The sequence below is a fragment of the Neolamprologus brichardi genome, chromosome 3 (genome assembly GCF_056152115.1).
Source record: "Neolamprologus brichardi isolate AB-2024 chromosome 3, ASM5615211v1, whole genome shotgun sequence".
Taxonomy (NCBI): Eukaryota; Metazoa; Chordata; class Actinopteri; order Cichliformes; family Cichlidae; genus Neolamprologus; species Neolamprologus brichardi.
The window spans coordinates 7,439,402-7,466,692 of NC_142106.1; the positions used below are offsets into that span (position 1 = coordinate 7,439,402).

General features: G+C 42.0%; 3 protein-coding genes across 4 annotated transcripts in view; 1 reads left to right on the forward strand and 2 right to left on the reverse strand.

Moving 5' to 3' along the window:
* Nucleotides 1–27,291, reverse strand: part of LOC148103302 (polymeric immunoglobulin receptor-like) — a 796,664-nt gene that overhangs the window by 698,780 nt on the left and 70,593 nt on the right. The window lies entirely within an intron of this gene.
* The window catches only part of LOC118456030 (cell adhesion molecule DSCAM-like), a 533,233-nt gene that overhangs the window by 406,746 nt on the left and 99,196 nt on the right, over nt 1–27,291 (forward strand). The window lies entirely within an intron of this gene.
* LOC148103328 (uncharacterized) overlaps nt 391–27,291 on the reverse strand; it is a 34,496-nt gene continuing 7,595 nt past the window's right edge. The window contains exons 2-3 of one of the 2 annotated variants that reach the window (XM_087831855.1): nt 3,322–3,425; nt 391–2,866 (exon numbers count right to left, since the gene is read on the reverse strand). In XM_087831855.1, the coding sequence (XP_087687981.1) occupies nt 950–2,866; nt 3,322–3,339 (1,935 nt within the window). In that variant the 5' untranslated portion in view covers nt 3,340–3,425 and the 3' untranslated portion in view covers nt 391–949. Of the gene's footprint in view, nt 2,939–3,321; nt 3,426–27,291 lie in introns of those variants that run through there. The other variant, XM_087831848.1, reaches the window with a different exon arrangement.

The following is a 27,291-nucleotide window of genomic DNA, read 5'->3' on the forward strand; positions in this document are numbered from 1 at the left end:
CAGGTTCCTAAATGTAACATTCAGGATTATTCACTGCAGGTCCAGAAATCAGAGCTACCTCATCAGATCCAAGTGTGACATCAGCTGACACTCTTTACAGGAGATTCCATCTGAACTCTTTGGAGCCTGATCTCAAGGTTTTTAACTCTGACGCTGAAACCAGAAGAGGATCTTTCTCTCTCTTGAGTTTCATTGTGATCCAGTGATTTCAGTCTTACATGATCAGGCTGATGTTTGCACAAAGCAGATAATGAAGTGAATGTTTTTGCACATTGGTAACAGTGAAACAGTTTATTTTCAGTGTTGAATTGTTTGTGTTCAGAGTATGAACTGAGATTCCTGAAGCTCTTGTCACACTGGTAACAGCTGAAGTTCACTTCCATGTGTGTACGTTCATGTTTGTTACAATGACCTGATTGTTAGAAGCTTTTGTCACAGTGTCTGCACTTGTATGGTGTCTCTCCTGTGTGGATTTGCTTATGCTTTTTCATTGAGCTCATGTCCAGTGGTGAAGGATGACCCACACTGGTCACAGATGTGCTTTTTGACCCCACTTTGGAAGAGTTCATGCATTTTTAATGTACTTGGTGTGTGGAAGCCTCTCACACATTCTTTGCAGTAGTTCATTTTGTCTCCAGTGTGGCTACGTTGATGTGTTTTTTGGTCCCGTTGATGATTGGAAGTTTTTCTACAAAGGTCACAGAGAAACGCTTTCCCACCACCACAGTGACGACAGGGTTGAGAAATGGATCCATGCTCCACTTCTAAACAAAGATATTGTAAGTCAGGGAATTCCTTCAACATTTTTATCCTGAACGTCGCCTGAAATAAGGAGCATCTCTTCCAACGTCCAATTATATTTTACTGTTTACATTATAACCAAACAATCAGGTTAAAATTACAAGATAAAAAAATAAATACATACCTCAAAGTAACTGCACTTCTAGAGTTACTTTCTGGTGTGGATCTGTTGGTGTTTATTCAGCTGATGTGGAGCTTTAAAAGTCTTCTCACACAGGTCACATTTATAAGGTCTCTCCTCAGTGTGGCTAAACATGTGTTTTTGTAAGTGTGCATCTGTTGCAAACAGTTTCCCACACTGATCACAGCAGTAAACATCATTTCCAGTGTGAATCCGTAGGTGACTATTTCGGTATTGTTTGTCGCTGAAACTTTTTCCACAAAAGTCGCAGCTGTACGCCTTAATTCCAGAGTGGGTAACTAGATGCCTCTGTAAATTGCTATTTTGAGCAAAAGCCTTACCACACAACTCAAAATTGTGTGCTTTAACTCCACTGTGGATTAGTTGGTGCTTTTTAAGGCCTCCAGGCCGGGTAAAAGACTTTCCACAAAACTCACAGCTGTAAGGTTTAACTCCACTGTGGATCAGTTTGTGTGTTTTTAGGCTTTGAGCCTGGGTAAAAGACTTGCCACACAAGTCACAGCTGTAAGGTTTAACTCCACTGTGAATGATTTGGTGTCTTTTTAAGTCTCCAGCCTTGGTAAAAGACTTTCCACACAAGTCACAGCTGTAAGGTTTAACTCCACTGTGAAAGATTTGGTGTCTTTTTAAGTCTCCAGCCTGAGTAAAAGACTTTCCACACAAGTCACAGCTGTAAGGTTTAACTCCACTGTGGATGAGTTGGTGTCTTTTTAAGTCTCTTGCCTGGGTAAAAGACTTTCCACACAAGTCACAGGTGTAAGGTTTAACTCCACTGTGGATGACTTGGTGTGTTTTTAGGCTTTGAGCCAGTGTAAAAGACTTTCCACACAAGTCACAACTGTAAGGTTTAAATCCACTGTGGATGATTTGGTGTCTTTTTAAGTCTCCAGCCTGGGTAAAAGACTTTCCACACAACTCACAGCTGTAAGGTTTAACTCCACTGTGGATGAATTGGTGTGTTTTTAGGCTTTGAACGAGGGTAAAAGACTTTCCACACAAGTCACAACTGTACGCTTTAACTCCACTGTGGATGAGTTGGTGAGTTTTTAAGTGTCCAGGCAGGGTAAAAGACTTTCCACACAAGTCACAGCTGTAAGGTTTAACTCCACTGTGGATGATTTGGTGTCTTTTTAAGTCCCCAGCCTGGGTAAAAGACTTTCCACACAAGTCACAGCTGTATGCTTTAACTCCACTGTGGATGAGTTGGTGAGTTTTTAAGTTTCCAGCCTGGGTAAAAGACTTTCCACACAAGTCACAGTTGTACGCCTTAATTCCAGAGTGGGTAACTAGATGCTTCTGTAAATTGCTATTTTGAGCAAAAGCCTTACCACATAACTCACAGCTGTGTGCTTTAAATCCACTGTGGATGAGTTGGTGTTTTTTTAGGCCTCCAGCCCGGGTAAAAGATTTTCCACAAAACTCACAGCGGTAAGCTTTAACTCCACTGTGGATGAGTTGGTGTGTTTTTAAGGTTTTAGCCAGGGTAAACGACTTTCCACACAAGTCACAGCTGTAAGCTTTAACTCCACTGTGGATGAGTTGGTGTGTTTTTAAGGTTTGAGCCCAGGTAAAAGACTTTCCACACAACTCACAGCTGTAAGGTTTAACTCCACTGTGGATGACTTGGTGTGTTTTTAAGTTTTGAGGCAGGGTAAAAGACTTTCCACACAAGTCACAACTGTATGCTTTAACTCCACTGTGGATGAGTTGGTGAGTTTTTAAGTGTCCAGCCTGGGTAAAAGACTTTCCACACAAGTCACAACTATACGCTTTAACTCCACTGTGGATGAGTTGGTGAGTTTTTAAGCTTCCAGCCAGGGTAAATTCCTTCCCACACAAGTCACAGCTGTAGGTTTTCTCTCCCTTTCTTCTGTGACGTTTGTCAGCCTCCTGAGAGCGCTGACTTCTTGCTCCATGTTGGTCCTGTAGTGACAGAGATACAAACAGAGGCAGTGAGTGAAATGCAGTCGTGGAACAAACTGAAACTCCCTCCATTGGTGGAATCAAACCTGTAAAAAAAACCCATTGTAGGTGTGTTACCACCACCTTGTGGTAATAGTATCACATTACAATGATGTGTTACAATGAGAGTTGTAATGAAAATGACATTATTGAAGAAATATTGATCAGCAGAGAAACTCTTTTACTTCAGAAAAAATTGTGAGTTCAACTGATGATATTGTTGTTTCAATGTGTGTAGAGAAAATATGATCTTTGTATTTTCTTGTAACTTCTGTGGTTCTTGGTTGTGAATGTAGATTCTGTAGATATGGAGGAGCCCAGGATGGAAAAGATAAAGCTGCTGTTAACGGGTTTTTAAAAACCGACTAGCTGTGCACACAGTTTCAATAACAGTGTAACTGTGATGTTTTTCTCACCTTTTGTGTTGAAGTCATTGTTTCCTCTGTAGTGGCTGAGCTGAGTCCAACAGGCTGAAATTGTTCCTCTTCTGCACCACCACTCTTCTCCTCCTGTTACTCAGCTGGGACACAAAAAAGTATCTATATGTATTTTATATATAATAGGATCATATTTATATCCTGTTCATAGCCTGTACATAGCTTGTACTCACTACAGCCTGTACCTACTTATACTTATAGAATATTCACAACATATTTCATACATTATAACATACCATAATAGACCCATTTCTGTAATATACTTACATATCTATATTATTGCTAATATATATTGTAATATATCTATATCACTAAAGCACTTCTGGATGGATGCAAACTGCATTTCGTTGCCCTTTACCTGTGCATGTGCAATGACAATAAAGTTGAATTCTATTCTATTCTATTCTATTTATCCCTGACAAAAAGAAGCAGAGCAAATAAACATGACTAAACTCCTCAGTGACAACAATGCCTATGAAGCTTCAAGGTGAAACCCCAGAAGCAACTACAAAAAGAAAGTCATCAGTTGCCTACAAGAACTTGAAAGGGAAAAACACCTGACCCCCCTGCACATCACCGCCTTTACCCAGGGGATGCTACACCCTGTATATATGGACTTCCATAGATCCACAAAGACGGAGTCCTGATCAGTCTCAATGGTAGCAGTAGAAACTCAGCCACCTACAACATTTCAAGCACCTCATTACCATCCTAGCTCCCCTAGGATGGTAATGAGGTTTTTAAAAAACATTTCAAAACTCACTTTGTTAATGTGGAATTCTAAAATTATTTTACAAATGGAGGATTTATTCTACAATTTATCATCTAAGCATCTAAGAATTATGTATTTCGATGTGTGTGGCTATTGTGGTTCTCCATATGGTGGTACAAATAGAGGACATAGAGGAAGTAAATGGCCTGTATTTTTATATTGCGCTTTACTAGTCCCTAAGGACCCCAAAGGGCTTTACATATCCAGTCACCCACCCATTCACCCACACATTCACACACTGGTGATGGCAGCTACATTGTAGCCACAGCCACCCTGGGGCCCACTGCCAAAGGCGAGGCTGCCGGACACTGGCGCCACCGGGCCCTCTGACCACCACCAGTAGGCGGGTGAAGTGTCTTGCCCAAGGACACAACGACCGAGACTGTCCAAGCCGGGGCTCGATTACAACCTTCCGATTACAAGGCGAACTCCCAACTCTTGAGCCACGAATTGGCACACATCACGAGGGGGTACATGTTGAAGGTGTTAACAACACACAGAGTGGTTGGCTAGGTTAACTCACAAGCAGAATTTAGCTGTGCCTGACTACAATAAAGACTTTCTTCTTTAGATGTTTCTGAAACAAGAAGGTGTAGTACGCAGAGATTTGTTTCAGAAAAAGGGGTAAAGTAATTAAAACGACATGCATAAGCACAGAATGTTTTATTCCTACTAACACATACACACACATGCAATGAAGCTCATGAATACCAGATGGTATTTTAAGCCTGTGTTTCTGATTTTATCATCTAGTTAGGTTCACTTAGTAAGATGAGAAGCGATATATGAACTAGTGGACTAATATTATATTAGGAAAGGTGATTGAATGATAGCAGGGGTGAACAGAATGCAGCAGAGGGTTTAAAAGAGTGAGACTAACAGATTCTTTTTTTTTTTTTTTTTGCCTGTTCCATTTGGTTCTTTAGCCGTCAGAATTGTTGTCTGAAGACCAACAAGGATACCCAATGGATTCATTTTGCCAAATGGATCATCATGGCATTGCCGTATTGGTCCATTTGATCGACCTTTGTTTTTATTATTTATTTTATTTTCAGTTGTTACAGACGGGACAGACATGAGTGAGGGATAGGAAAGGGAGAAAGAAAGAGGAAGGAAAAGAAAAACAGAAGGGGAGAGGGACAGTGAGAAAGGGGGGGAAAAAAAATATCTCCTGGATCACCTGTTGAGAGAAAAAGAATAGAACACAAGCAAAAAAAAACCAAAGCAACATACTAAACACAACACCATCGCATTAATCTAGCTAAGTGTAAACAGCAATAAATACTAAATATTGAATGTTGTTGTGCAGCACGCAGGACAGACAGCGCACAATGTGCTTTGAAGTAGCAGCCAAGAAAGGTGTGATTTAAGTCTACGAACAGTGAACACCCGTGTGCACACCTGTGTGGATCAGCGCGCTTGTATTCAAATGGTTTCCCCATGTAATGGTCTGCAAGAGGATGTAGAGAGCCATAGCCCTGTCCCCCAGGGCATGAAGCAGGCATGGAGGAGATCCAGGCCCCAGACATCCAGAGGCCCCAGAGTGCAAGAGCCCAAGGAGGACCACCGGAGGGCATCCGTGCCACCCTCATGGGAAGGGCTGAGGATCCCCAGACGAGGGGTCACCCAGTAGCCACCGGGCAGAAGCTAGAGGGGGCTGCATCGGCGAGACTAACAGATTCTTAGTTTCTTGTTCCTGCTGATCAGATAAACGATCAGTTTAAAATCCAGTTAAGGAACGAAGAAATAAGAGGTCAAAGATTTCAAGTTTTTAGGAATAATTTTTGATTTATGTCTTAAATTTGACAAGCATGTAAAGAAGATTGCTAAGACGGTCAAGGCTAATCTGAATTGTTTTGAGTTAATTCAGCACTATATACCTACTTCAGCAGCTCAGTTATTTATGCATTTGTCACGTTCCTGGGTCTTTTGAACCAGTGTTTTGAGTTCTAGTTCATTTTTGATGTTTATGGTTTATGTTTAAGTTCTTTAGTTCAGCAAAGTTCATTTGGTTATTAGATTCCTCTTGTATTTTCTTCCCCTGTATTTAAGTTTCCCTCACCCTTTGTGTTTCATGCTGCGTGTGTTATGTTATCAAGTTTGTAATGTCATGTCTGCATCTCATGTTTCCTGTTTTATTTTGAAGGTCTGTGTCCTATGTCAGTGTAGTCAGCTTTGCTTCCTTTGTCTCGTTATGTCAGACTAGTGTCAGCTGTTTCCCCATGTGTTTTCACTTCCCCTAATCACCCTTGTGTGTATTTAGTCTGTGGCTGTATCCCAATTCAGAGTCTGCAGCCTTAAAGGCCGCATTTTAAGGCCGATTACGTCACCGCAATGCAACGAAGGCTGTCTCAATTCGAAGGCTGCTCAAAATGCGGCCCTCAAATGCGTTCTTCATTTCCCTGAATTTTAAGGATGTGGCTGTGTAGACTTCGTGGCCCAAAATATCCCAGAATGCATAGCGCGGCGGTGGGTGTGGATAATTTTGCCGAAAAAAACGGCGGATGAGGGGCGCCCGCAGAATAAACTTTAAGTAAGTACTGAATATTATGTCACTTATTTATGTGCAAATGTTTAATAACGAAGAACATTAAAACATTACTGTTGGCCACATGTCGGCAAAGTTATGTGACATTAGTGACGTTTGTACTAACTTGGTTTTAAAGCCTTTAAAATATACGCCGTTCAATAGCTGAGCTTAATCTTACAGAGAATGATCAAAGCTCATGTAGAAACAAACAAACAAATGAACAAAAGATTTTCTCCTTCATTTCTGTCAAACAAAGCTGTATGAAACGTTTCCAGCTGTTAGTATCATGGTTGCTAGGCAACCTGGGCAGCGCAACGGAGGTTAGACCGTCCCATTTCACAAGCCTCGCACTTCCGACCTTAGCGGTCTTTAAGTACGCGGCCCTTGAGCATCGTTGAGACTAAGTACTTTAAGGCTGCAGACCCTCATGGTCCAGCCAAACTAAGCGTTATATTTTGTTAATAATTGTGGTTTACATTTTAAGAAACAAACCTAATACGTACCTCTCATCACCTTACACACGGAAAGAATACTGTTCAAAATGTTATTGTTAGAAGTATTTTAAGGTTTTGTAAGTAAGAGTAGACAATTGAGACATTAATTGTTTTTATGTTCAGTCTCAACTGTTAGGAAGTTGACGTGCAGTTAGTAAGTGCAATAAATATTTATATTGGAAAAGAAAATCATGAGAGAATCGTTAATCTCAATTCTAAGCAAAGAAATCGTGATTCTCATTTTATGCAAAATCGTGCAGCCCTGGCATCATTGTCACATTTTAGAGAAATATAATCTACTTAGTTTTAAGAGTTTTAATCATTTGTGTTTCCTTAAATTAGTCTTAAAATGTATAAATAGGGTGGCCCCAGAGTGTCTTAATAGATACATCCAGAGACAAGAAAGTAATCGTATTACTAGAAGCATGGTGAACGGAAACTGCAAGATATCATATCCCAGATCTAAATTTGGTCAGTCGGCATTTTCCATAAAGGCTTGTAATCTGTGGAATGCACTTCCAACCAAAATCAAATTGATTACAGACATCAGATCCTTTCTATTGAAGGTTAAAGTTTGGTTAAAAGGAAATCAGAGATGTAGTCATTTTAACTAATGATTTTATTTTTATTTATTGTCTATTAATTGTAGTTACATTCACGATGTATTTTGGTTTTCTGAAAAAGTGTGTTTTATGGTAAAATGTATTTATTTTGATTGTAAGCCCAACAAGGGACAATTGTTGAAAATTAGCAGATTTTTCTTCTCATGTATTAATCACATTAGTTATAGTAATATCACTTTCTCACTTTACTATAGTAAGAGCACCCTTGTCACCAGTTTGCATTTAACGGATTTGAGTGTTAACACAGTGAGGCCATTGTAATGGGAGACATTGAACACTCAGTGGGAATTCTTCTCCTTATCAGGGATGTAAATCCTTAGGTGACGATCAAGCAGAAAACAAGGTCATAAAATGTCTGTGAAGGTTCTCAGTCATCCAGGTCATCGTAGTCAAAGGAGCTTGCAAAGGTCCTTTGAAGGTCATAAAATATTCTCTGTGAGGGAGGAGGTATAACCCCCCCCCCCCGCCCCGCCTCTGAGAGGGGCCAACATGTAAGAATCTGTGGAATGTTCTTTGTCTGTGTTTCTGTATATAAGATGTAAGGGCGGCGGCCACAATTCAGAGACGATCCTAGTGTTTCACTGGGATGCTCTCTCCAAATTGCAATGTGCTTATTAAACCCACTTCAAATCAAGCTCACTGGGTGTGTTGCAGGTTATTGGTGAATTTTCCACAACAATTTGGCGTTGTCGGCAGGTTTCCTCCAGTGAGTTTTGCTAAATCACGGGCACGCGGTGACTGGCCATCCTGAGGTAAAATTGCCTCAGTCCCACCGTTCCCTTGTTTTCCAAAAAAAAAAAGGAGGGGGGGGGGAAACCACGACGTGTGCTTCAGTGATTTACACATGCAGGATTTTTTTAACGAACCAAGAGACAGACTGCAAAGGATTTGCAATGGTGAGCTGCTTTGATTTGGGCAGGGTTTTTAACCAGACCGACGGGAAAAGCCTCGGTTCCTTATTACTGCAACAAGTACATGCAGGTCCTAGAAACTCCACAAATTTGGGTATTGGGGTGTGAGAATTTGCGCCTTGTTGCAGTAGTAAGTGCAGGATCTTAGAAGCTCAACAATTTAGGCATTCTAGTGTATGGTATATTAGCACTTTTGCACCAGTTAAAAAAGGCAGAAAGGCCAAACAGCGGACGTGCGTGTTCGTACAACGGACGCTGAGCTCAGCAAAATGGCTACTGGAGCCGTGGGAGGCATTCTTCTACGTGGTCTGGTTGAAAGTTCCAAGTGTGTGGAAGATGGTTGTGTGAGAGAAAGATGTTGACAGAGAAAAGAGGTTTTTTTTTTTTTTTTTTTTTTTTTTTTTTGACTTTTTTTTTTTTTGGATGGACCACTGGGAGGAAAATCTCAGGAATTTGACGCCTGATTTCAGGACTGTCATGGGAAGGACTCAGTCCTTAGTCTATGGCATGGCTATTCAACTAAAAGGTTGGTTGGGCCAGATTTTCAAAACAAGGAATTTATCTGGGCCAGATATTTTTTAGCAGCCTATCGTGATAAATTTAAAACCAACACAAACGTATTGAAAAACAAGTAATGTTTATTCATTTTGTCCCTTTTAAATCTGGTGACATCTCACAAATGCACATCAAAAACTCCATCCTTCTCCACTACTACTTCTTCACATGAAATAAAAAAAAAACATTTTTAAAGTTCCCTTTCAATATATATGTAACCCAGACACATCTTAAAGTGCATTTAACACAATTAAAATAGAACAGTCAATCCTATCAGTGCACGAACCCATAGCAGTAACACATAAGAATACAACATTTACTGCTGCACACTGAGGTAATACAGTTTTGTTTTATATCAACCCCTGTAATTAGGCATGGCTTGTTAGACATTCCACATTATGTTGATATGTGGGCTATAGTTACCCTGACATTATTAATGGGAGAAGTGACTTTTTTTTTTTCTGAACAATTGCGGCAACTGTTGGCTCATAAGATGTCAGTGCAATCCGAAGGCAATGGTAAAGCGTGTTGTCAGTCAGTGAACAACGAGAGCTGCTTTTTATTGAGTTCATGTGTGAAAAGCTTGATTCACATGTGTACGTTGACCCAAACATACTGAGGATGACGACTGCTACTTTCTTAACGTTAGGGAACTGGTGTGTATTGACATCAGTCCAAAACTTTGCAGGTCCGTTAGTGCGAAGATCCTGTGCCATGGCTAAGGATGACTGCATGTCAACAAGTTCCAGTATGAACTTCCCCTCGTCAGTGGAGGGGACCACTTCCTTTGCTCTGATGGACAAGTCGCCTTCTGTTGAAACACTAAATGGGTCTCTGGCAAAACTCATCACCTCTGTGGGTAAAGCAAGTCCATCTAGTCGACCAGAAAAGTTCTCTTTCAACCTCACAATGAAATCAGTCATCACATCTGTGACTTGTGTTGATGATGAGATGCATTTGCGGAGTGTTGGAAAATGCAGCAACCGGCCTGTGCTCAAGTCAGTTTCGAAGAGGTTCAACTTGACTTGGAATGCACGCATCTGTTCCACAAGTTCAATGACAGTTTTGCCCCTGCCTTGTAGTCCCACATTGAGGTCATTCATGTGTTTGAATATGTCAGTCAGAAAGCAGACACTGGCCATGAAGCTGTTGTCCATTATGCGATTCAAGTATGTTTCTGCTTTTTTTTGCCTGCTGTTGCAGAGGAAAGCTGTGATCTCCTCTTTGAGATCACAGAAACGCTCCAGTGCCCTGCCTTTGGACAGCCACCTGACATCATTGTGCAATAGAAGGTCATGGTGCTCAGCAGACATTTCTGAGAGCAGCATGCGGAATAAGCGGTGCTGGAGGCTTGATGTTGAGCAAATAAAATTAATTGTAGCCATCACGGTGTCCATTGTCGTTTTGAGCTCCGCGCTTAGTTTTGCACACAACACAGTCTGATGAACAATGCAGTGTAAGGTTCTCATCTGAGGTGCAACAGCCAACCACCGCGCTGCCAAACCACTCACTTTTCCTGCCATGGATGGAGCCCCATCGGTAACTAGCAAACAGACACTCTTCATATCCAGACCATTATCCTTGAAAAAAGCTGAAATCTTCACAAACATTATTTCACCAGTTGTGTGTCCCTCTAGTGGCAGTAAGCCAAGCAGTTCCCCTCTGAAGCATTTGCCATCAAAAAACGGACATATATGCACAACTGTGCATTATCAGTTCTGTCTGTGGACTCATCTACTGCTATAGACATTACTTCAGTTTTCTTCAGGTCATCTAACAGCATTTCAAACACGTCCGAAGCCAGAACTTCAATCCTACGAATATTTGAACTGTCTGACAGGGGCACGTTTTCAATAGCAGATGTCACACTCACTTTAATTTTTTCGTCGTTTATCACCTCATCCACCACGGCCAGCATGCACTCTTTCACGGTTTCAGAATCTGTAAAAGGTCTTTTCTTCTTCGCCAAGATCCAGCAAACACGAAGGGAAGCTGCTGCAGCTCTCTCTTGAGCTGTACATGACCTCACCATCCTAGTAAGACTCCGGTTGTAAGATGCAATTAAACTCTGTACTTTTGCAGCTCTCTCCTGAGATCCCTCTGGAAAGTTTTTGCAGAAAGTCTGGTGTTTGTCATTGTGATGGCTTCGTAAATTGTAATCTTTAAGTACCGCAACACATTTACTGCAAATTAAACACATTGGTTTGGCGTTTGCATTTTGCGGTAAAATGAATAAGTACTTGTCAGTCCAGGCAAGGTTAAACCGACGGTTTTCATTGTCAATTTTACGCGTGTGTTTTGAGAAAGACATGCTGTTGTCACATCAAACATTACGATGATAGCTTGATATGTTTACAACACGGTGCATTGTGGGTGGAATGTTGCATTCATAGTCCACACTATGCTGTAGGAATTTCTATTTTATTTTTTTCTCTGTGTTTCTAGGACCACGGGCAGGGCCACTCGGAGGTTGCTTCTGGGCCGCATGTGGCCCGCGGGCCGCCATTTGAAGAGGCTTGGTCTACGGTGTTTAGCACTTTTGCACCACAAGGAAAAGGCCGGACGGTGAATGCGCTTGTCTGCAAAGCTGAGCTCAGCAGTACGGCCAGTGAGGCCGTAGGAGGCATCCCTCCGGGATCCAGGTTTTGATTGCATGATATTTTTTTTTCTCCTCTTCCAGAAATATGGAACAGAAAACATGGAGTATGAAGTGTGTAGAAACTGAGGAATGCAGTAAAGAGAAGTGTGTGTGTGTGTGTGTGTGTGTGTGTGTGTGTGTGTGTCTAAGAAGTGCTGTGGGTGTGTGTATAACAGAGAGTGATGGAAAGAGATGTGTTAAAATGTGGATAGAAGAATAAGAGAGGGAAAGTGTTATTGAGCAGTGATGAAAATGATATTAAATAAGTGTCTCAGTCTGTTATTACAGGTGACTACGGAACTGGATCAATGTCCTCCACGGCACAGCGGCCAGAGAAAAATGATAATTTACATAATTGGAACCACACCGAACCTGTGTTTTGGTTGAATATTATACAGCTTCATCCCCATGTATATCTTGCACTAAAGAACAAGCTTCGAGGACAATTAATCTCTCCCAGAAGACAAAATCCAGTTCAAGAGCAAAGGCGTTGGTTTCAAGAGTTAACAAGGTGAACCGACAGCAGCACTGCCCTAAATCTTAAACATTAAAGGGTTCAGCAGCACATACAAATGTCATCCTGGACGGAAGCATACACTCCCAATCACAAGCTGAGAGGTTCACCAAATTCAAATCAAATTCAAATTTTATTTGTCACATACACAGTCCTACACAGTACAATATGCAGTGAAATGCTTAGACAACTGCTCGTGACCTAAAGAAGAAAAGACTATGAATAGGATAGGAAATAAATATAAAAATTAAAATGAAGGGTATATTTAACTGGGAAGGAATAAAATAAAATGTAAAAATTAAAGTTGAAAATAAAATAAATGTACAACACAATACACATTACATAAATACACAATATAGAAATATATATGAAGAAATATAGAACAATGACAGCAGCTGTACAGGTACTAAATGAAAATGAAGAAATATAATGTCCAGGGTTGTGCAATCCACATGTGTAAGTGTCTTGTGCAGTGCAAATATGCTTAAAATGATTTATTTAAGTGATAAAGTGATTCGATTAGATGACCACCAGCAACATCACTGTGTGTGAATGGACTTGAGAAGACTGTCTTAGTTTCACATTTGCCATACTGGGAGTTGATGGCAAAGGTAGAGACACAAAAGCGTGAAAGACAAAAGGCAAATCTGAAGAAGAACAGCCCACTGGGCCCCTGACATGCCACAACCGTGAACTACTGCAGATGTGGGAGAGAGACAGAAGCTATGAGAAGTGGGGAGAAATGAAGGCTGTTGTTGTTAATGTGAGAACACATGAAAATTGGGTTGGAAAACTGTTGCTGACTGTCTTGTGGAGGTTGAGAAAGGCTATGTAGGATTGCAACAAAGGTAAAAATGAAACACACACTAACACACATAAACAGAAGTGTGAAGGAAAGGCAGTTTTAAGGACATGCCCTGCTAAATCTGCAGCTCCACTGCACACACAGGCATTAACCCTGCCTACTAATGCACACACACACACACACACACACACACACACACAATGAAAATAAGCTTGTTATCTCTCATCAGTGTTAAAATAGTGTAAATTTAACAGACACTTGTTATCAAATGCTGAGTGTATCCACTGCTGACAATTAACTCTCCAGGTTTCAGGACAATATGTGAAACTTTTGGTGAAAGGGGGGGAAGAGGAGAGATTCTGGTTTGACCAACCAGTGATCAGATAATAAATTTAGTTGTTAATATAGTAAATTGTGAGGTGCTTTCTGCTTGATTAGTGCAGGACAAGTAATTTACTGTATGGACCAAATTTTCTTTTGTGATAATAACAAATTAAAGAAATTAAATCCATAATAAAAAAGAAATTTAATCCCAGTGAAGCTGAATTACAAACACCACCAAGTGTGGTACTATTTCTTTAGTCTAAAACCCCCCAAATTATTGTCTAAAATATACAGAACACTTTCTAAAATAGATGAATCAATATCCCTTCCTATTGCAAAATGGGAAGCAGATTTATTGATGAGCTTAGACCCAAACCTTTGGTCTCAGATATGCTTAAAAACCTTTCAATGGATCAGAAATCCCAGTTTGCAATTAATACAATACAAAATATTACACAGAGTGCACTATACTGGTCATAGGATGCTCAAGATGGGATATACGCCTTCCAACAACTGCTCACACTGCACAGCAAATACACCGGACAATTACATCCATGCTCTTTGGTTCTGTCCACCAGTTCAGAAATTTTGGCGTGAGATATGTGAAGACTTATCAAAGTGTCTGAAATGTAACATTCCAGCCTCCCCTTTAGTATGCTTGCTGGGCAACTTGGATGAGGTCACTGCAGAAATAAACACAGCCCACGTTGTTTTTACGGCCCTATGCATTGCCAAGAAAATGGTCCTCATTAACTGGAAAAATAAAAATAATCTTAATTCTAACCAATATAAAAACCATCTAATAGATCACATTAGTCTTGATACAGCCTCTGCCATCACATTTGATCAATCCTTTTGGGCTCCTTTGATCGGCTTCATCACCTAGTGGGGGTGGGGGGTCATGGTTTGGTACTGCCTTCGCTATTGTGGTTAATATGGGGGTAGGGACGGCCTTAGGGCATCTGGGGAGTCCCTAGGGACGTTTCCCTGGAGGGCTTAACCCGGGGGATTTGGTCATGACCTGGTTAGGGGCTCTGGGAGCTCTTAGATGGTGTTTTCCATGTGGCTGCGTACAGCGGAAATGGGGGAGGGTCTGTGATGGCGGACGTTGGTTACTGGCCTGGTAGCCTGGCTGCCCCTGGGTGGGTCCGGGACGGGCGTGGAGGCTTGGGGGTCTGGGGGTGCTCTGCCCCCGGTCTGGAGTGCTGGCTGGGCCTTGGGGGCTTGGGTCCTGGCTGTTGTGTCGCTGGAGCTGTGGGCAGGTGGGTGCAGGGGGGCTCAGCCACAATGCAGGGGACCTCTGGTGCATTGGCCCAACTAGGGGGCTCTCTAACTGGTGGGGAGGTTGTTATATCTTTGCAGGTGGTCTCCTCTCTATAGGAGCTCACACTGAAGGTGTGGGGAGAGATATAGGAGAGGTGGAGAAAGAACTCAACCTGGGTGTCTATTGTCTTGTGTAGTTTGGGAGATGATTGGATGGTGGGGTGGGTGCAGTTTTCTCTGGGGTGGAGTTGGGTAGGCTGCCCCGGACTCTGTGGGGCTGGGCGGTGCTGCTGCTGCGGGCCCCGGTCCGGTGGGGGCCTGGCCCCCCTTGCCCTGGTGGGTTCCAGAGTGTGGGGGTGCCTACTGGGGTCAGTGGGGGAGCTGGCCCCAAGGAGGGGCTGCTTGCCCCTCCCTTTCTTCCCTCCCCATCCTCAGCTGCCTCCCTATTCCCGCTCTACCACACCCACCCACACACGCAGGGCTTGGGGTGCAGGTCTGTCACCAAGGTGCAGGGGAGGCACTCCCCCTCTGTCCCCTTCTGGCCGCCTGTGCCTCAATTTTATTCTGCAACCTAGACATCCACATTACTCACACTCTCACATAACACATACATATAGGGCCTTGGGGGTGGGCACGTTTTACAGCATCCAGAGGGTGGTCGGTGTATTCCAACCCACCTCTGGCGCTGGTGCCCTACCCTCAATTTTAAATGCATATAGACACTAAGGGTTTTCGGGAGGAGCCGTGCTGCTCTCTGAGAGGAAGCAGGAACCATGCTCTCCTGTGTTTTAAATGCACTTTAGAACAGCACACAGCAACACTACATATGAGCGGGCGTAGGGAGGTTTGGGGTCTTCACTCACCCCGGTTCTGTTAGCCGTCAGGGCTGGGGGGCTGGGAGGAGGTGCTGGCCCTCAGATTGGGGTCTGGGATGCGGGGCCTCCCTGCTACTGCAGATAAGGAGGTGGTCCGCTTGCCTCCACCCCAGAGAGAAGGGTTACATCTCGTGGGTTTAGGTGCGGCTTGCCCCTCTGGGGGCGGGGGTACCTGGACCTGGGATATAGAGTATGTTTGGGGAGTGTGACTGTCTGTGCAGTGTCTATTTGTGTCTGTCTACATGTTGGGTGAGTGCCGAGTATTTGGTTGTGTATATGGGGTGGGAATGCACGTTTGTGTTCGCGTGCGCCTGTTCGTCTGTGTCTATATGTCAGGTTGGGTCTTAGACTCAACCTCTCTGGGTACATCTCAGGCCCTACAAAGTATGGAGGCCTATCTCCCCTCACCATACTCCCTGCCGGTGGCTGATGCCCTCAGACGTTGGTGTTTTGGTGGTCCTTGTCGACTGGGGCTGGGCGCTCATGTATGTACCGGCTCACTCCTGGTAGCCGATTGGCGGGGCCTGGCGCCTGTGGCCCGGCTGGGCCCCTTCCAGGGGATGGGGTGCCCTCAGGCCTCTGGCCTCTGGGCCTGAAGCTCGGTCCTCTCTGCCACAGCTGGCTGCCGGCAGAGCCCGCGAGCACGTTACTGAAACCCCCTCTGGCCTCTGCTCCATAGCTGCTGGGTGACCTCTTGTTTGGGGCTCTACTCAGCTCTTCCCAGGAGGGTGGCACGGTTCCCCCCCGCTTTTGGTGGTCCTCCTCAGGTCCTTGTACTCTGGGGCCTGTGGATATCTGGGGCCTGGATCTCCTCCATACCTGCTTCATACCATGGGGGACGGGGCTATGGCTCCCCACACTTCCTAGCAGATCGTTACATGGAGAAACCTTTGGAATACAAGCATGCTGATCCACACAGGTGTACACAAGAGTGTTCACAGACGCGGACTACACCTTTCTTGGCTGCTGCCTCAAAGCACATTGTGCGCTGTCTATCTTGCGTGCTGCACAATATCGTTTAATATTTAGTATTTAGTATCTACTGTTATCTACTGCTAGCTAGTTTATTGTGATGGTGCTGTTTTTATTATGTTGCTCTTTTTTTTGTTTGCTTTCTCTTATTTTTTTTTCTCCATACAGGTGATCCAGGTGTTTTGTTTGTTTTTCTTTCTTTCTTCCCCCCTTTCTCACCGTCTCTTCTCCCCTCTGGTTTTCTTTCTCTCCCTCTGGTTTTCTTTCTCTCCCTCTCTTTCTTTCATTCTTTCTCCCTGTCCTATCCCCCATTCATGTCTGTCCCGTTTGTAGCAACCGAAAATAAAATAAATTCATAATTATAATAAAGGTCAATCACATGTACCAATATGGAGAGGCCATGATGATCCACTTGGTAAAATAAATCCGCTTGGCATCTTTCTTGGCCTTAAGACAACAATTCTGATGGCTAAAGATCCAAACGGGATACACAAAAAAAGGAAGTAGAGGGGGCGATGAGCTGGGTGAAGGTGAAGGGAATGTTTGTGCAGGGGCTGTGGGCGAGGATCCAAACGGGACACTAAAATAAAATAAAAATAAAAAATAAACAGAGAAATGTGAAGGAAAGGCAGTTTTAAGGACATGCCCTGCTAAATCTGCAGCTCCACTGCACACACAGGCATTAACCCTGCCTACTAACACACACACACACACACACACACACACGCAATGAAAATAAGCTTGTTATCTCTCATCAGTGTTAAAATAGTGTAAATTTAACAGACACTTGTTATCAAATGCTGAGTGTATCCACTGCTGACAATTAACTCTCCAGGTTTCAGGACAATATGTGAAACTTTTGGTGAAAGGGGGGGAAAAAAAGAGGAGAGATTCTGGTTTGACCAACCAGTGATCAGACAATAAATTTAGTTGTTAATATAGTAAATTGTGAGGTGCTTTCTGCTTTATTAGTGCAGGACAAGTAATTTACTGTATGGACCAAATTTTCTTTTGTGATAATATATTGAACATGCATTTCTGTTGTCCTCTCAGCTTAGTGGGTTATGAGCTGATATGCAAATTAGTTGATTGTTACTAGATCAGGGAAAGATGACTGGATTACAAAACAAGTGAATAAGATGTAACAGAGGGTTGAAATGAGTTTCTTGTTCCTGATGTATGGGTGAAGCTTGCACCCAGATACACACCTCTCAATACATAAGAACAAACTTGTTTTGTGAAATACACGACAACATGTCACATGTTTTGTGTTGGGGGAAAAAGAGAAGAAAAGTTAAATACAATGATTGGGTCTGTGAAAATGAAAAAGGAGTGAAAAAGCACAGACCTCGGGAAGGAATTCACATTCTAGTGATGAAACGCTACCATGAAGTGTTTAGGAAGTGTTTATTGGTGAACATTAGTGTTGTGTGAACTGTGCAGCTGCTAATAAAAAGGGGGAGAAATTTCTCTGTGTATCTTACAGGTGGAACTAGGTCAGTTGGCCCCAGACTTTCCAGAATCGTGTGATATTCTTGAGCACTTGTGGGCAACCAGTAAATATGATGTGGGGAACATGAACAAATGTATTGACTCTTAAGTCTGATTTCAGACCATGTAAGCATCAGTCATCAACTAAAGCCAGAAGCAGTGACTGCAGCACTGCATGGTAGATTTTAATCCCTACAGCGTGTTGTTTCACCAGGAAGCAAAACTTTTCCTGTGATTTCTGGCAGATTTGGGGTTTTTGTCTTAGTACCAGACTTATTCTTTGATTAGGTTTGGGTTGTTTTCTTTTTTGTAAGAGAAAGACAGTTTTTTTTTAAATATATATTTAGACATGTCCTGAACAAGGCCTAATATGGTTTTGTTTTGTTTTTTCTTATAACAGTGCACTTAGTTCCTTCACAGAAAAGGAGGGTTGACCACATGATTTACAGCAGCACCTCTGGAGTTTGATGACCCAGACCTGACCTCCAGGACGCTCCACTGCTATTGTTTTTTTTTTTCTCTCTGAGAGTCTTTGTAGACGATTCGGCACAGACAGACTTGAGTGAAGATGAAGCAGGATGTGCAGTGAACACAGAACATCTTAGTGTTGGGCTCATTATCATATCACTGTTGAGCTCATAGTGTGAAAACCAGTGAGTGACATTACTTGAGAAAAGTCACAGTAGTTTTGATTGAACAGATGGAATGATCCATAATTTGAGCAAATTATGGCAACAGTAGTGTTCTTAATAATTTGGGGAAATAACTGCACATGGCACACTTGTGTCTGTGGTGTGGGATGCCTTATTACTCCTATGACCCTACAGTTGTTTGCAAGTGTGAAGTTTGTATTTACTCACTGATGTTTGTTTCTGGGTAATTGTGGTGTGGATGCGAGCTCCAGGCGGAGCCAAGAGTTAGACCCACTTAATTAATTGAGACATTAATACAGATTTTATTCTCTAACACATGGTTTACAGGGCTGGAGCGAAATTACTCATGAGGAGAAGCCCTGATATTGCCTGAGGAATGATCTAACTAACCCTTTTCTTTTCTCCTAGTTCTGATGAGTTGACTCATGGGAGAGACCATGTGTCAAAAAGAGGGATTCCAGGTTTATCCAGGTATAACACGAAACAATGCTTTCTATGTTTTCCATGAGTTTTTTTATGATGATTTTTTCCATTTCTTTTTTTTAATATGATTTGTGGGATTAACCGTTCACGTACAGGTATTAAACTTCTACAAAGGGGTATATCAATGTTCAGATAAGGTCGTTGGTGTGACCTTTCTAATCATTTCATAAATGATATGCATTTACATGACTCTCTGAACATCAAACTCTTTTAGAGTCCTGAGCCTGAGTAAAAGTGACTGGAGTAATTATAGCATGTGCATTTCACAGTTAATTGACCAATAATTACTTCTGTACATTTTGCATGGTAGTGAGACTGTTTTCCTAGCATGTAAGTTCCTGATGCATAAATGCATTAGATCCTCATTGTCCGAGGAAACAATAACAGTTGTGAGTTCTTTTGACATGCATACTGAATTCTGACACATTGTTTGACACCCTAAAGGTAAGATTTTTGGTTCGTCACATTTCATTGAGGGATTTTTGATAGGCCTCAAACATGCCTAAAGAATGAGGTAGTTCTTCCAGTGTTAAGCGTAATTGTTTTGGTTTCCCCAATCACTGATGTGGGCACAGTAAAGATAATTGTAAATTCCTTTGAGAGGGTTTACACTGTTTAAATGGGTCTACTGCCCTACAATAGTAAAGAGTACAATAAACTGCATAGATATAGAGGAAAGATCTATCAGTCTGTTGTAAAATTTAGCTCAGAAGTGTTTGATATATGTTGGCTGTACATGGCCACTTCTGGGTTTTACCCCAGACTTTGAAAGCACTAACATTGAAGTTAGGTTATGTTTGTGGTATTGATTTACCTATAGGTTCTAATATAGTCACTGTCTTTTATGGTAAACATCTGGACAGGGCAAAGCAAAAGGCACAAAGGAGTGTGTGTGATGGTTAGAATATTCAGAAACCTAAAGTATGTATCAGCAGCAGAATGGACCTGAAAATAAGTGCCCATGTTTATTCTTTCTGCCCAGTTTGACCCATTTAGCAGAAGTCAGCCTGTTTAAGGCTCTGATATCTATTCTTTATAACTTAACGCAGTTATGACATGGTATGATTTTCTCACCCAATAAGCTAATATTTAATATATCAGTCTACTCTTCATTTTATCAGAAACCATTATCACAGCTCTGACATTTTCTTGTTACACATATATATATATAAGCATTGAGCCAAATTTAGTAATGCCAACAAAATGAAATAACGATATTTGTATCTTATATATAATACATTTATATACACACTGTCAAAGATAATTGTCTTTGAGTGAAGATTTAAGGTGATAGGAAATATAAATAAATGCAACTTGAATCTTTACTGAAGCTCAGTATTTGACAAAGTTCAAGTTCACTGCTGTAATAACTAATAATGATTAATATAAAAATAACTTCAATATTTCCCATATTATATTTACATTACCAAAGTGAGATCACTTTACTCTCATGAAAAACATTAGCATGGTTATTTACTAGCTAATCTTAAAATGACTGTTCAGTACAGAAATGAAGCCCGACAATCATGTTTTTACAGTCCCGTGGTCTCAGCCTCAGATACTCAACAAATCAAACGAAGCTCATATAAAAACAGATGAACAAAAACATTTTCTCCTTTATTTCTGTTTAACAATGCTGTATGAAACGTTTCCAGCGGTTAGTAACTGAGCAGCGCGATGGAGGCCAGACCGTCCAAGTTCACAAGCCTCGTACTTCCGGTTTTGAGGACAAGGCCCACGTAAACCGCTTCCTCCATGGCTGCAGACCCTAAATTGGGATACATCTCATAAAGGTGTGTGTATGAGGAGTGCTCCTCAGATCCACTTGATGTTTGCTGTGACTGCATGTAGTGGGATCAATGCGCATTGGTAATAAAGCTTTGATGAACAATACTTCAGCCTAATCTGACCCTTCTTCTCCAGCTGGGCTATCAAAAGAATGGGTGAGGTCAAGAAGAAGTGAACCTCAACAGCACCTAGCCACACGAGAAGTCCGATCACTTTCTTTCTAAGCTTCTTAGACTTTTCCAGCTTTGTGTGTCTGCTAAAACGCTTTTTACAAATCCTGCTGGAATATGTCTGGTTACATCTGCAGTCAAAGCAAGATGGAAATAATTGAACAAGCGAGCAAACCATCAACTTCTTCGATTAGTTGGTGTTTTTCTCCAAACACTCTCACTCTTCTCTCAACGTGATCACAATAAACTGTGAACAGACACCGAGGAGAGCAGCCAAAGACTTTATGTTGAAGTACGCCAACTTCGGGGGCGCTAGTGAGCTGACAATGGAGTAAGGCATGTTGGACTGGGCTCATGCCTGGCTAGCTTATATTTTAAATATTCCAAGGCCCTTTTAAAGGCTAATTTAAATGAACTATCACTCCCCGTAACACCTGTGACCGATGGGGAAAAACGGACCAGTGGAACCGGAATGGCATCTAAACCCGATCTAAACTTATACTTAAGCAAGTCGGAGCTCGTCGCCTAGTTTGTCGCCTAGTTCGTCGCCTAGTTCGTCGCCTAGTTCGTCGCCTAGCTCGCAGTCAGGAACTGCGATGGAGTATGAAGGTCTGAAATCGGACATCCTCTCCTCTCTGAGAGATGATATCTCCACTATTATCAGGTCAGAACTGACAAGTGCGCTTGCAGAGGATTTCGACTCCCTCAAGTACAAACTAAGAGAAGTTAAGACGGAGATTGCTAACAACACAGCAGCAGTCCGCTCAAAAATTAACAACGTCAAGTCCGCTATTAGCGACCTGAAAGAGGGTTTATCATCATGGTCGGACAAGGTTGTCAGCCTCCAAGAGACGGCTGCAGGATTACAGACTGAGCTGGCTTGCTTAAAAGAAAAGAATGGAGATATGGAGTCAAGAATGCGGAGGTGCAGTATTCGTATTGTGGGTGTTGCGGAGGATGCCGGTTCCAGCTCGACCAGCTCAGTTTCTACTCTATTGAAAGATGTTCTGCAACTGGATAAAGGAATCCTGGTGGACCGCTCACATAGAGACCTTGCTCCCAGAAGATCTAACGGGAAACCTCAAGTTATGATCGCCAAACTCCATTACTACCAAGACTGCGTCAATGTGCTACGGCAGGCTCGGAAGCGGGGTCAGTTGCAACACAAGGGGAACCCTGTGGCCATCTTCCCTGATTACACCGCGAGCATTGCCAAAGCTTGCTCCGCTTTTAACGACGTGAGGAACCTGCTTCGAGGGCGTCAAGATGTCCGCTACGGAATAATGTTTCCAGAGAGACTGCGCATATCCTTTAGGGGCGAGAGTAAGGAGTTCCTGGATCCAGAGAAGGCAATGGTATACGGTATATTCGGTATATTCTTACACGGTATAATGGTACACTTGGTATATTCTTACCAAGTGAAACTGACGGGTGAAGTTCCCTTCCTGACTGACTTGTTTCTAGCCAGTCCCCGATGATGAGGCTTCGCAAGATGCAGGGTTTGGCGGACAGTGTAATTACTTCGTTAATACCACATCATGTTAAGGCTGGATAAATGACGTTTGCACTACTTAAGGTGTTTATTAAGGTGCTATGTTATTTCATTCTGAGTGATAGCCAGGCGGTTGCCAGTTTTGTTTCTTGTTTTTTGTTTCTTCTTGGTCCTAGTGTTTCCCCAATGCCAGCATTCCAATGTGTGGTCATGTTCAGATGGGGATTCAGGGTCACCGGGTTCTACATGGTGACAGGGTTTGGGACAATGACAGAATTTTTTTTAATTTTCTTTCTTTCTTCTTTTTTTCTCCTTTTGGAGTCTGGGGGTGCATATTCATGCATAATGTTGTTCTCTGATTAGATAACTCTATGGCTGCTGTCAAAAAACAGGCGAAGCGCACTGGTTATTCAGCCAACTGTGTAAGCTGGGACGTTAAGTCTATGAATCACCCTGTTAAGCGCAAAAAGGTGCTTACACACCTCAAAAATCTCAAGGCTGACATATCTTTTCTGCAGGAGACTCACCTTTGTATAGCAGACCAACATAGACTGAAGAATGGTTGGGTTGGCCAAACATTCCATTCTAACTTTAACTCACAGACGAGAGGGTTGGCCATCCTTAATGATAAAAGCGTCCCTTTTGCTGTATCGAGCATTTTATCTGATCCTATGGGCCGTTATATTATTGTGGCTGGCCAACTTTATGGACTCAGACTAATTTTAGCCAGCATTTATGCTCTCAACTGGGATGATGAAAACGTCTTTGTCAATTTAGTCTCACAAATTGCAGATATGAAAACACACAATCTCATCTTAGCTGTGCTCTCTAGCCTAGTCCGATGCGCTAATAAGGATACTCCTAAATCAAAACCCGCAGAAATTATTACATGCTTTCTCCAATCCCACGGCGTTGTTGACATTTGGCATTTTCATAACCTTTCATCAAGGGCATACTCCTACTACTCTCCTGTTCACAAAACATTCTCGGATAGATTATTTTTTATTGATAAACGTGCTATTCCTATTGTTGTTCCTATTGTCAATCTATTGTTATTTCAGACCATGCTCCCCTTGTGATGAGAATGCACATCCCTGGTGCCAATCGCATATACTGCCCCTGGAGTTTTAATCCTCTTTTACTCTCTAACGAAGCATTCGTGAATTTCACAAAATCTGAGATTAGAGACTTTCTTGAACCAAACCAGACCCATGGGATGTCTTTTTTAGTCATATGGGAGTCACTGAAAGCCTATCTTCGGGGCCAAATTATCTCATTTTCAGCAGCAAGAAAAAAAGCTGACACTGAGCACTTGAAACAGCTATTAGATGATTGTCGGATTATAATATTATTTTATGCCCCTAATCTTTAATTAGGGGTATGCCACCCCTAATTAAAGATTGGGGTGGCATACCCCTAATTAAAGAGAGGTCATCTCGCATATGGTTCACCCAACAGGGGGACAAAGGGCCTCAGGAGTAAGGAGAAATGAACCCGGCAACACTGGATTGCAGGGTGTAAGTGAGCTCTTTAAGTCTAAAGAGCTCATCAGGGGGAATTGTCGGATTATAATATTATTTTATGCCATGTTAGACCCCTAATTAAAGATTGTGAATTATTATGTAGTTTTAGTTTGCATTATTCTCCTGAATTAGAAGAAGGTATAACTATTACATTTATTAAACTGATCTGCATTACATTAGACTGTTGATTTATTGTGAATGAATGATATTGTTTTATGATGCATTATACTGCTGAGTTATAAGAAAATACTGTTCACAGAAAGTCATCGCCTTATTTGTCTGGTTAGAAGAGAACAGAGCATTCTGCCCCATCTCACCAGGAGCAGATAAACAGGGAGCCAAGGTCGTAGCTTAGGCGCTGTGTGAGAGAAAGAATGTGAATGTTTAGGCTTTTATGATTAGGTGGGGGCCACTAGAGGCTATAAGAGTTTGATCAAGGCTCCACCATTTTGAGATTTGATGCTGTCTGCTGTATGGTATCCATCTCCCACGCGTGTGTTCATTAAATCATCGTTTGACTCAACCCGGCCGGACCAGTGTGGTTATTTTGGTTTTCCTCTTGTATCCATCCCCAATATTTGAATCCATAACATGATATTTTGCGGCTAGATATAAACTACAGTCACTCACCATCGGAAAGCATCCTTAAAGAACGTCAGACCCTCAAAATGAAATTTGATCTTATTCAACACAGCAAGTAGAGCAACCTATCCTAAAGTCTAGATGTACTTTCTATGAGGAGGGAGAGAACACTGGCAGAGTCTTAGCACATCAAATACGTCAAAAGTCATCCAAACAGTTCATCTCTGAAATAGCTGATGAACAGGGCCTAAAGCATACCGACCACGCAGAAATCAACTCCTGCTTCCAACAATTTTACTCTTATTTATATACCGCAGAATCCCGCCAAGATGAGTCTGCTATGGACAGTTTCTTTAGTTACCTCAGTATAACCACAGTTGACCCGAAACTGGTTACCGAACTCGAAAGGGACCTCTCTATCCAGGAGGTCATGATGGCGATTGGTGGAATTCAAAGTGGCAAGTCCCCTGGACCAGATGGATTTTTAAAAACATTTTCTAACGAACTTGCACAAATTCTGCTGTCAGTCTTTTCAGAGTCCTATTCATCTGGCACTCTCCCTCCAACTATGAGAGAAGGGTTTTTTTTTCACTCATTCTGAAAAAGAACAAAGTCCCTCTCCAATGTAGCTCATACCAGTCGATTTCACTGTTAAACACCAATGCAAAGATTCTCGCAAAAATTTTATCACAGCGCTCAGCGGTCGTGTTACCAACAATCATCTCCACAGACCAAACCGGCTTTATCAAGGGCAGACAGTCTTTCTTCAACATTAGACGCGTCTTAAGTATAATTCATGACCCTCCCTCAACCGATACACCTGAAGCCCTACTGTCACTTGATGCTGAGAAGGCCTTCGACCGGGTGGAGTGGGACTACCTTTTATATAGTTTGAGCAAATTTGCTTTTAGCCCCAGATTTATATCGTGGGTTAAAACTCTCTACAATTCACCAATGGCAGCTGTGCGTACTAATGATACAATCTCTTCTTATTTTAAACTCCATAGAGGCACTAGGCAGGGGCTGCCCAAGGCCAAGAATACAAAGTTTCACTTTACGCAGACGATCTATTGCTTTTTATAACTGACCCCACCCTAAATGCCTTGAAACTACTAAGCACTCTGCAAAGATTCGGTTCAATGTCTGCCTACAAAATAAATCCTCAGAAAAGTGAATTCATTCCAATCAATGCAACTGCAAAAACTATCCCATTTAATCTTATACCATTCAAAATAAATAATAAAAAGTTTAAACTCCTCGGAATCTGGATCTTCAGCTGTTACAAAGATCTTTATAAAATAAACAACCTGCCAATGTTGAAGAGTCTGAAAAAGGACATCCAGTGCTGGAACTTATTATCCATTTCCCTCTGTGGGAGGATTAATACAATTAAAAGACCCTGTTGCCAAGGCTCCTTTATCTATTCCAAAACCTCCCTATATATCTGACCAAACATTTCTTCAGCTCTCTAGACAAGTTAATATCATCATTCATTTGGAACAAGAAGAAGCCACGTATAAGAAAGAGCATCCTGCAAAGGCCACGCCCACAGGGTGGACTGGCTCTGCCTAACCTTCTGTTTTATTATTGGTTAGCCAATATCAGGGTACTGCTACACTGGATGCATGACACTTATCATTTGGTGGTTCCAAGCTGGCTCCTGCTGGAGAGCTCATCCTGTGGACAGGTGTCTCTGCAAGCACTGCTGTGCGCAGTGATCCCTTCAGTCAGGCCAGTCTCTTACTATACTTCTAATCCAGTTGTGATAAACTCAATTCATATTTGGAACCTGTTTAGGAAAACTTTCAGGCTACACAGTCTTTCTCTCTTTGCACCAGTTATTAGCCATATGTTTGCCCCATCCTTATCCGGTGGAGGCTTTCAGGTCTGGTGTAAAAATGGTATTTTGTCAATCCAAGACCTTTACATAAGCAACAAATCTGCCTCTTTTGAGCAGCTGGTAAACAGGTTCTCCTTACCCAAATCTAACGTTTTTAGATACTTACAACTATGAACCTTTGTATCCTCACATACTGACTGGTTCCCCTCTCGTCCACCGGTCTCTCTGCTAGATGATAGTTTTAAAAGAAACAAATTATTGGTAACATCTATAATAAACTAATCCAACACAGCTCAACCACTCTCAATTATCTAAAATTAAAGTGGGAAAAAGATATAAATGGTGAAATTTCAGGAGAAGACTGGCTGAAAATTATAAGGATTTATTCATCTTCAATATGCCAACGTCATACTGTTATTCAGTTTAAAATTGCACATCGACTCAAAACCATAGCCTTTTCCACTCTGTTAGCTAGGAGATGTGTGTTGTTACATTGGAAAGACTCCTCTCCACCTTCATGTTCACAATGGATCACAGACATTATGCAGTATCTTAAACTGGAAAAGATGAGATGCTCCTTCAAAGAATCCACGTCCAGCTTCTACACTACCTGGCAACCATTTCTGACATTTATTGACAAATGGAAAGATG